Source organism: Hyposmocoma kahamanoa, unplaced genomic scaffold (genome assembly GCF_003589595.1).
Source record: "Hyposmocoma kahamanoa isolate Upper Pololo Valley unplaced genomic scaffold, ASM358959v1 62, whole genome shotgun sequence".
In the NCBI taxonomy this organism is placed as follows: Eukaryota; Metazoa; Arthropoda; class Insecta; order Lepidoptera; family Cosmopterigidae; genus Hyposmocoma; species Hyposmocoma kahamanoa.
In genome coordinates, this window is record NW_020653850.1 from 8,004,148 (window position 1) to 8,015,888 (window position 11,741).

At 33.4% G+C, this 11,741-nt stretch overlaps 1 protein-coding gene across 1 annotated transcript in view; it reads right to left on the bottom strand.

Annotated features, from left to right (window-relative positions):
• Positions 1-489: 489 nt before the first annotated feature.
• Positions 490-11,741, bottom strand: part of LOC113229750 — a 21,671-nt gene continuing 10,419 nt past the window's right edge. The window contains exons 6-8 of the mRNA XM_026463432.1: positions 4,841-5,150; positions 1,470-1,645; positions 490-1,187 (exon numbers count right to left, since the gene is read on the bottom strand). Of these exons, the coding sequence (XP_026319217.1) occupies positions 796-1,187; positions 1,470-1,645; positions 4,841-5,150 (878 nt within the window). The 3' untranslated portion in view covers positions 490-795. The remainder of the gene's footprint in view (positions 1,188-1,469; positions 1,646-4,840; positions 5,151-11,741) is intronic.

Genomic DNA, 11,741 nt, shown 5'->3' on the forward strand with positions numbered 1-11,741 from the left:
ACACATTCATTGTTAGTAAAAATGTTTTACTAACATAACTTCGTTTGTAAAAAAAATAATTGTGAAATAAAGCCTGCCCTACCGCTCGACACAAGCAAAATGAACCGTATTAGTACTGGAAAAATTTTAAGTAAAGCTGAAGAAATACCGACTCTTAATTGTAACTGTTGGAGATCTTTTTCATACATATAGAACATTTTTACTTTTTTTTTATGTGATTTTTATACTTGGAATTAGTTTTGTTTTTGTATTTTGAATTACATTTTTGTTTTATTGTTTTTTGATTCGCTGTGAAGTGTGTTCAGTGTCTAACGTGTTTTGAATTTATTATAAATTTTCAACAAAATAAGTGTTTTCCGTCCGCCGCTGCCTGCTGTTCAGTTCACTGCTCATTCTATTGCTTTTAGTACCTTAAAGTTTTCTAATTGCGAATGAAAATGTAGTGATTCAAAACCAAAACCAGATTAGAAGTTTTGTGTCTAAAATATATTTCGTTCTTAATAGCTCATTGTGAAGACCTTTCACAAGATTTGTAACAACTGCAGAGATGTACGACCTTTGCCTTTACTAGTTTAGAAGAAAGATAACAGAATATTAATTGAAAATGTTGGTTACATTACCGTTTTATATCTCAACTTTTTGCGGTTACTGTGCGGCTGTTACATTATCTTACTCGAGGTGCATCTTGTATTCTGTAAAATTACCACATAGGTAATCACTATCAAGGAATGTTTCTCGAAGGCTTACTTACTAGACTTCTATAATTGTTTAAAACTAAAGTCTCTGTAATAACCACTAATCATCAAACGGCGGATTTCTAACATCAATTTCGATATTTTCGTCTTCGTCCGAACTGTCTTGGGTAATATCAAGCCAGTGTTTAGGGCGTTGAGTGTATAGCGTGGCATCTGTATTGGCTAAACTGCCATGTTTTGGTTCTGAAGTTGTAGATTCAGTCAACGGCGTTCGTGTATCATCGTCGTAGTTTGCATGAAATATTTTTTTTTCTGTACTTTCCAAGTGATCCATGTAATAAAAAGGTGATTCTGTTAATGGAATATCTTCCCAGTGTTTTTCGTTTTCTGTTAGGTGAGTATCAGTTGGAGAAGAAGTGGATGTAGATTGAGTGGATTCGACCTTTAAGGTGTAGGTTGAAGGGCACGTCGACTTCAGCTGTAACTCAACCTCTGTAAAAATAGGTCATTCAATAAACAGTAGTACAACATTGCTCAAATATATTTGCACCTGACGTTACGTCAGTCATTAAATTTATGTCAGGATAATATAAGTAGTTTGTAGATATTTCTATTGACTATAACTGCTTGAAGTAAACATGTAAAAAAACCAAATAGAGAAAAGACTTAATTTGACGTCTTTAAAAGACGTTACATGGAAAAATATTGGAAGATACAGACGGGACTTCCAAAGAAACATGACAGTCAAAATTAAATGAAAATTATAGAACTTACCTATACCACATTGCTTGGCACATTCCAAGCTAGAAGGATTAATGTAAGTGACGTTGTCAGTGCCACAAACAGGGTTGTACTCTATGGCCGTAGGACATGACCGTATGCATTGAAGTGAAGACACAGTCCTTGAAGGAGTTACGGGCGGTAGCGTATCCATTACATGTGATGGAAACCTGATGAAATTATTATTCCAGTATTGCATTTGTACTTAACTACTCGTAGTAAATGTTACTCTCCCTTTTTAAGGTAAACATTTTACGTCAATCTCACGTGGTGATCAGTGACGTTGTGATCGAGAATGGCGTATAAACGCATGGCTTTCTATTGCAACTTACTAATACGACTTTTTTATTATTATTCTATTTGTATACAGTAATTGTATACAGCTCGTGTATTGTCAAATTATCTATGAAAAATCTGACTTGAACAATTTATATTGCTAGTTTGTTTATAAAACCTGTTACTGTTGTTAAACTTGTAGATTATTTCCTGAATATAGAATTCATTATTCGTACATTTAGATAGTTGCATTGAAAAATAAAATAACAATCATAGTACTCCTTAGGTAAATATTCAATATTATTATTATTATTTTTATAATATCAAATGACGATATTGAGACGAGTAAATCGTGCGCCTGGTGATAAGCTACACGCCTGTCCATAACAGTTGCAATGCCGCTCAGAGCTTTAAGTCGCAACTGAGGGGCACTGCCACTACGTCCGTTACCCTGAGACACAAGTTGACAAGTACCATGTGCCTACTATTTCACCAGCACCCTAACCTTTCAAAACCGGAACGCAGTAATGTTAACATCCCTTTTTGGCGGCAGAAATCGGTAAGGCTACTACTGTTATTGTACATATTGCTATAACTAGAGATGGGATTTTACCCGATAAATATCCGTCAAAGGATAAATATCCAATAAATATCCGTTTTTACTGAGTATTTATCCTAAAACATGGCTATTTATTTTTTGTGTTTTTTTTGTATAAAATTCAATAGAATTACTTTTTATTGTATAATTACGTACGATTACTTCTCATTTTACCATTGTTTTATGTATCAATACTGTTTTAGTGCCTAAGTTTTTCGAGTCGATAACATCTCACTAAATGAATAACCGAAACTTTTATCAACATAAAAGTTTGCTGGTATAGAAAATTCGATTGACAGAAAGTCATCAAATTAACTGAACCCTTGAGCTGACCTATCCTGCGTTAATAAAGTGCGACCCAACATTATGGTCTTGGGGTCTACTACTGCATACTAAATAAAGTCATGTTTGGACTTGAAATAGCCTAAGAATTCTCTTTCACATTTCACACACAAAATCTATTAATGATATAAAAAATAAATGAGATATGTTATGGTATGCAAATAAATGAGAATAAAGAAAGAATAAAGAATAAATGTTTACAATTCTCCTTAGCGGCTCTCTCCGTCTCTTTCGCACTCATGTAAATTATTCGGTAGCGAATTTAGACTTTGGCGTAGTGACCAAGTGATTTTGAATTGAATTTCCTTTGTATCAGAATTAATTATCGTTTAAGTATTTCCAATGAAGGCTGTACAGTTTTTTTAAATAAAATATTGAACAATCAAAAACCCATACGAACCTGAACAAAAAATCGACCAACTTAGTAACTTGAAAAAAAAATCGATACAAAATGTTAGACAGATTATTAATATTGTGTGCAGACTTTTGTAATAAACTACGCATTTAAATAATAATAAGGTTCACGCAAAAATACAGAAATTTACAGTACCTACTTAAAAGGATTCTTTTTATCTCTGCGTATAGAAAAAAGGTATAACAAGCAATATACTACACGTACATGCTACTAAATTGTATCAATATTTACATTAAACTTAAAAATATACTTTGTTTTACTAAATATAAATAATAAACCACGATTAAAACATTTATCCACGTTTTTGGATAAATATGGAGTAAAAATGAATAAATATGGATTTTTATCCATATTTATCTTTCTACTGAGCATTTATCCCATTGATATATATCCATGAACCATTTCTAGCTATAACATATTGGCATTTGATAATTGCATTCAAGAATTTGCATTTTAAAAAAACACTTTTAGAAACTAAATTGGCAATTAATTAATGATGCCTAACTTTGAATGTCGGAGACTGTGTTCATGTGACAGTGTGGGTACTTTTTAGTTAGGTACATACACTACATACATACACTCACTCTTACAAAATGTACACGGTTATATAATACACATGTAAGATTTTGGTTCCGTTACAATTTCGCCATACCTTTACTTGTGAATCGACGTATATTGATTAATTGTCCGTAATCATAAAACAATAGTTTATTCCATCCAGGTTCATTATATCATAGACATAGACATACTTTTATTGGCACAACACAACAATACAGAAATGAAATAAATAAATATAAAGGGAAGTGAAATGATGCACAACGGCGCAGCCACCACACTAAGGGTCGTATTCTAGAACTCTACTCAATGCTCAAGTCAGGATTGCAATGGAAACACAAGCACTGGAAATACGACCCTAATAGCAGGACCTTGAGTATGATTTCGAGTGCTTTAAACCATACTCAAATCCTAACTTGAGCATTGAGTAGAGTTCTAGATAAATAAATATAAATGTGGGAAGTGAAATGATCTTAGGGTCGTATTCTAGAACTCTACTCAATGCTCAAGACAGGATTTGAGCAGACTTGAGTATGATTTCAAGCACTGGAAATACGACCCTAATGGCAAGGACATGAGTATGATTTTCAGTGCTCACTGCAATACTCAAGTCCTGACTTGAGTATTGAGTAGAGTTCTGGAATACGACCCTAAGAGCATTTCACTTCCCACATTTATACGGCGAGCGGCTAGAGAGTAGAATTACCCGCAGACTTATTCTCCGAACGCTATGACTTAGAACTTTTTAAGGCGCAACTGAATAGGCATTATAAGGTATGCATGCTACATCGTCGGCCTCATCATCATTTTCCATCAGGTGAGATGGACGTGAAATGCGCACTTATTATATATACACATATATACATACATATATATATAGTTTACGTTCAAATAATTATTTGACATATAATTACAATTAAAATTAGGGTAAAGGTGCAAAGTAGATAGTCTAATACGGTCTGTGTTGCAGTGTCATGCCAACATGGGATTTATCTCAGCATTTGCTGCAGTAACTTACCACAGCGCTGATTTCAGTAAGCCCTTGCGGGCTCCCCTACGAGCTCTACAGCTCGGCGCTAGCAGTAAACGCAATCATCAATAATTATCATTATCAAATATCAATTACTACGTTTTTAACACTAATAGATAACATAACTAGCTGTCTAAAAACCAACATACTTAGGTGTGAACACTGGATAATTCGTATACATTTCGGGGCTGTATTTGTAACTGACTGGATGATGTTGCCTCCAGTATTCCCTGGATTCTTGATAATCATTGCGATGTACAATTGGGTGTCTATTATGTGCGTTGTTAATATGAATTCTGTGGTACGTTGGCTGGTCCCACTCTGGAGCTCCATTGTGCCAGCTGTCTTGGTCATTGTGTTCGAAGGCGTGGTGGAACTGATCGTGGCTGTCGTATGGTTTTCCATAGCGCGCGCTGAAGATGCGACCCGTGCTTGTGTGGCGCCATATCAAAGTGATCACTGTTGACGAAAATATTTTATTAAACAAAAGATGTTTTCACTTTAATTTAACGAAAACTTTGTGTATATCGAGTTCTTAGGTTTTCGCGATTGTTACACATAGGAAATGAAACTATTTTTCCGGATTTAAATCGCGTATATTTGTTTTTTCAAACAAACCGACGTTTCGGGCCCTTTACAGGTCCCATGGTCACGGTTGACTGAGGTGGTACAGTCTTCAACCAGTTATGTCTAATATTAATGCAAACCACCCTATTTTTTCACTATAGTTACAATAGTTATTAATTAAATACCTTATTTTTAATTTTACAAAGAAAACATTCCAATTTACGCTACATTAAGTTTTACAAATTATTTTATTGAATGAATTTTTATTAAGTTTAATTTATTATTCATTATTAATAGAAATTAGAATAAACTAAAACATATTAATTAGTACTGCAGTCTTATGTCTGTTTGGGATTTTTCATTAGAGGAAATACTGGATCCCAAACTGGTGGTACGGAGAAACCATCTTCCCTGTTGAAATTAGGATGTTTTTTAATTTCAATGGCCTCTCGCAGCATCCTGGGTAGATAACGGACTTCTTTTGCAAGGACCTGGGGTTTGTCAAACTTCATTGAATGTGTAGGTTTATCCATGACATGCTCGCAGACTGCAGACTTGTTTACGCGACGCGTCGCGTAAACAAGTCCGTTATCTACCCAGGATGCTGCGAGAGGCCATTGAAATTAAAAAACATCCTAATTTCAACAGGGAAGATGGTTTCTCCGTATACTACTCTAAGTATATTGAGAGAGGAAAACGCCTTGAATTGGAAAATAGTAAAATCAAACAAAAAATAATTGCTCCTTATAATAAAATTAAGGCGCTATTTATAAAAATGATTCTTCATGCGTGAACAGCCACCCTTAGAGGTGGATGATTTTCTTCAAAATTAAATGGGACCACTATGGAGGTACCCTCTTTCCAACAAAAAAGAATCATGAAAATCGGTTCACAAATACCGAAGTTATCGCGTAACATACATACAAAAAAAAACAGTCGAATTGAGAACCTCCTCCTTTTTTGAAGTTGGTTCATAATATAACATTTTATATGTCTCCTTCTATTTAGTCTATACAACCTCAAATAGCTTTGGTTGATTGCACATAACAGTGAAAGTGTCGACAAAAATCACTTTGGAAAAAATATATAGTAAAATTGAGAGATTGATTTACAATAATTTACCGAAAGTATTGAGGTTTGAAAAAACCTTATATTATTTAAAACACAATTAGACAACTTATTGACTAATAAAATTTACTATACAGTGTCCGTATTTTTAAATGACAGATCCCTAACTTCGTTGTCAGATTTTTGATATTTATATTTCTTTTTTGACGTTACTAGTTTTATTATTTTGACATTTAATAATATATTTTAATTGAAATTGACTCATATTATCATAGCGCCTAAATTGCTGACCGACTTATTAAATCCATATGTGCACGCTCATGTGATGTTAGAAAAAATAACATATTATATCTGGTTTAGTCTGTTAAAATGCATGCGAATAAATGTATAATTAATAACACTTTCAATACGTTTGTATGCCTAATGTTTGGCCGGACACAGTGAAACTCTCCTTATTTTAACCTGTGTTTTCACAAATAAATGAATTATGAATTATGAGAATATACACTTTCCATACGATGTGAAAACACAATTCCCAAAAATTTTCACGATAGAAAAAAAACAGAAACTTACCTCAACATTTTACATGAAAACTGCTGTACTCATTAAGTACTTTACATTATACCAATGATTTTTTAATATCAACTGAACTAAATAGAACACTTATATTATAACCATATAAATTTTTGAAATGGCTTTAATTTCGTTTGTTAAAAAATAAATTCTGAATTTATTTCAGAATTTATTTTTGTGTACCAGTGTCCCTGCTGCTCGACCCAAGCAAATGAAACGTATTAGTATGGGAATTTTTTGAATTCGAGTTTAGGACCACTGTGGGTTGCTGCTTTCAATTCGTTCCCGAATAACAACGTAAATGATAATTAAATCTTACAAAAAGTTTTGAATAAATGTATACTAATGAATAAATAATGTATATGTAATAATAATAATGATTAAATGTATATGGTCTTTCAACGACTAAAAAGTCGTTGAAAGACAAAGTACAAAGACACGACGCAAGCACATAGAAAAATTCGTGAGGTCCGTTGGTTCGTTCCGTGGCTTAGTTGGTATAGCGTCTGGCACGGTATGCAAGAAGACGTCAGTTCGGATCCGACCGGATCGAAAGAATTTTTTCTGAGTGTTTTTTCTGAGTGTTCGATCTTTGTATTAATAATTATAACAAACTAGTGGAGCAATTTCACAAAAAATAATTGAATATCAATTCAATAAAAATTTAATTTATACCCAAAACCCTAATAAAAATTAATATGAGATATAAAAAAGAATACCCAACAGTAGGACTAAGGACTTCATGCCATTACAAAAGGTTCCTGAAAGTACTGATATCTAAGACTAAAAATAAGAATTTAAAATTGCATTATAAAAAATGTTACAAAATATTAAAAAAGCCATTAACATATCTAAAAGACATTGCAACAAACGTAAATTCGAAACTTCTCAAAATAAAAGTAAATCTATGTGGCAGATCATAAATAATAAAACTACACAGACAGATAAACAAACAATATGTGATCCTATACCAGTTGCTATCACGTTTAACTCATTCTTTTTAATATAAGTTACCCTCAAATCACCAACCTAGCAAACGTGACAATTATTTGTTGACACTGGAGATAATAAAAATCGGTTCTCACTACTCTAAGTATATTGAGAGAAAAACGCCTTGAATTGGAGAAATAGCAAAATCAACTATTAAAGTAATTGCTCCTAAATTAAAGTTAGGCGCTATTTATAAAAATGAATCTTCATGCGTGAACAGCCACCCTTCGAGGTGGATACTTTTCTTCAAAATTAAATGGGACCACTATGGAAGTACCCCCTTTCCAACAAAAAAACGATCATGAAAATCAGTTCACAAATACCGGAGTTATCGCGTAACAAACATACAAAAAAAAAAAGAACGTACAGACGAATTGAGAACCTCCACCTTTTTTAAAGTCGGTTAAAAAGACCTTTTCTCAAACATGTTCGGAAATGTTGGAAACGTATAATGTATTATATAAAACCAAAAACTTAAGAGTCTATACTATCTCAGCTCGAATTAAAATTTGTCCCGTACTAATACGGTTCAGTTTGCTTGGGTCGAGCGGCAGGGACACTGGCTTTAATATACCTGGTTGTGCAAAAAGTTCAAAATGTTTTCAAAAATGCTATTTTTTAACTTCATCTTCCTCAAGGAAAACATGTTTAGTCGCGGACATATACCGTAACTGTCCTTGACCTTTGAAAACGTCCTCCTCCCACTCCCATTCCCTTATCCATGTAATAAAATGAAGTGAACGATAATGGTTTTGGAATTACAAAGTATGAAGGTCATACTACATAGATATAATAGAGTTCATAAGCATGTTTTCTATTCTATACAAATATAAGTCATAATTTTGATGAATATCAAATTGACGAACAGCACAAATGATTGATACTGACCACTAAAAAATTAATCATTATATCGATAATTAATTAATCATTTTTTAACATGTTATTAAAATTAAAGGTAATAAACAATATGTCTATGGGAATAGAACTCTACTACAAATTAATTAGTAAACATAATATCGTTACCCATAACAATAGCATTTTAGCATTTTATTAGCAGTAGAGCTCTTGTAAGTTCTTGAAAGACTTGCTACCTTACCTATTTCTGCCGCCAAGCAGTAATGTCTGCATTACTGTGTTTCGGTTTTTTAAGAGGGAGCAGAGGAAAAATTCCTAATGTTCGATTTGATTTTAGAGGAGTATATCCACTTTAAAGTTAAAAATAAAATATTGTATGAGTACCTACATGATATATTCAAGCATAGACATTAATCAGAAACATAAAACAATAAAGTTTCCTCGATAGATAAAAATCACGAAATGACCTCTAATTTTCACATTTTTTCGATTTATCCTCGAGATGCTACAGGTTATTAGGACAAAAATTAGATAATTAATTATATTTATGCATGATCGACAACTGTCACTACGGATTTTTTTTTAATCCCTTTTCCCCTTTTTCCCTTTTATTCCGCTAAAACGAATTTGGTACTTTTACTGCGCAAAATTCAACATCTCCTGTCGCATGTCACGCGAACTTCAGGCATATATTTGTTTCACAAATTTGGGCGGAGTTAAAACTTTTTTGGCATGCTCCCTCTTAAGGGTAAGAAGGGTGCTGGTGAAATTACAGACACATAAGACTTGTCAACTTACGTCTCAAAGCGACGGGCACAGTGGCGGTGCCCCAGATCTTTGCGATTTAAAGCTCTGAGTGTCACTGTAACTGTAAAATTTAGTACTATGTCTGAATATTGGGTATGTAAATAATGCTTACATAAATCTTTATTATACAATGTAACTAATAATTTTAAAATCACAAGAATTCCTAGCCAATTACGTTATCTCGTTAAACAAAAAAAATGGAATATGACTTACCAAACAGTCTAAGATAGTTATCCATGTTTTTAAATCTTATTTGATTTTATTCTTTTAAAATAACAACTGTGATTTTAATTCAGTACACCTTCACCTTCACCGTTCTAAAGATTGTCTCCAATTTATACTCTCGTCTCTTTTGCGTATATGAGCCCCCACTTTTCCTTTTGAACCTGTGGTCATCTCAATAATGATTCATATAACTTATAAGGATAAACGATGAGTGGTTTTGTTTGGAATCTGAGAAAAGAATGGAAATTCTATGTACATTCCTGACTATTGTGTTAGTAGGTATGTATCCATTCAAAACAATCATAGCTGCATCCTATACACCATATATTAACAGAGCAAATTTCATACTCACACTTAGTATTCAAAAAAATCGTTTATTTGGTGTGCGAGCAATAAAAGTAATTTTAACAGCAAGTTTCAATCCTTGGATTTAGAATTGTATTCAACACTAATTGTTGCGCGTCCGCAGAAGTTCTCGTTCGTTTTTAGCAGTACCTAAAGCGAGTTAGCAAGTGTTGTTTAGCGTTAAAATTATTGTATAATGTGATGGATGCATCTATATTTTTATGGATATGTTGTTGGTTGTTCGTACCTTATATTAATACCTTTAAATGGTGTAAGTCTGACCTAGTTACAGTCTGTTGACAGGTATCGCGATGTTACGCCTATCGAGGTACTCTACCGCAGTAGAAATGGTGGTTATTATCCTTAACTTTGTAGGCTTTATACAGGGTCAAGAGCACGTCAAGCTCGACAATATTCGGTTTCAAAATGCTCGAATAACATTCTACCACCTATACATGACGAGTCTTCCAACACAAATTCAAAGCATTTTATACCGGCAACATCTACTCTCGTTACAAAAATCTATCTGATTTGTATAAATTTGACTATTATTATTGCTAATTTTCATATCCCCATGTACTCTTCTTAGTAGCCCTAAATATACATTTTTACTTTGATTTACTACACTAAAACATATTCACAATCATAATTTTCACTCATAGTTACACACTTATATATTTATATCCGCACGTGCAGTCACATATTGAATAGGCAATAATAATAACGCACACACTCAACATTGCCCCGCACTAGGGAAACCCTGTGTCGCGGGTGATATGCACACACACACACACGTTGACAACCACAAATTACACCCAAACTCACGAGATAAATAAATGTAGGCCATACACATATTACTCTCGGCAATCGGGAATCGAACCTGGGACCTCTGCGTGACAGACCAGGATGGTAACCGTTCGGCCACAGAGTCAGGTTATTTTAGATGCACTATTCAATTTCCCTCCTAGTCGTTTATTACATCTTTCATTACAAATGACTTCTAGATTTAGTCCGCGTTGGTTCTGACTGAAAACCAGCGCCTTAGGGAAATCAGGCATATGCTGAGTCAGCGCCATTTCACTGCTATGACAAAAAATATTTTATTTTTCCTGTTGTATTCAATCTGTATTTGTGTCATACTAGTTCATAAAGTGTTTATCTATCTAATTTAAATTCATCTCTATGGCGTTAACAATAAGAACTGTCCAAAGTTCAGTGTCAAAAGATCTTCGCTGTACATACGTATCTTTATTGTATTAACAACTCATTAACACAAACAAGCTTATTGACTTACATATTGAATGTATACTAGTAGGGAACTTTTTCTTTACTATTGTTAATTTAATTTCTATAAGCAGTCCGCGAATCCCCATAAATAAAAAAAAATAAATATGTAAATAAATATTTTCTTCCATACCATAATTTTATATGGAGGTAGATAACTGAAATTAAGATCATTATTGACCCTGTGACATAATATTGCAACTACCTCCGTGGCCGGACGGTTACCATCCTGGTCTGCCACGCTGAGATTTCCAGACCGGGAGAAATATTTATTTTATTTCATCACTTATTGAGTGTAATTTGTGGTTGTCTATGTGTTGGCACGTCACTCGCGAT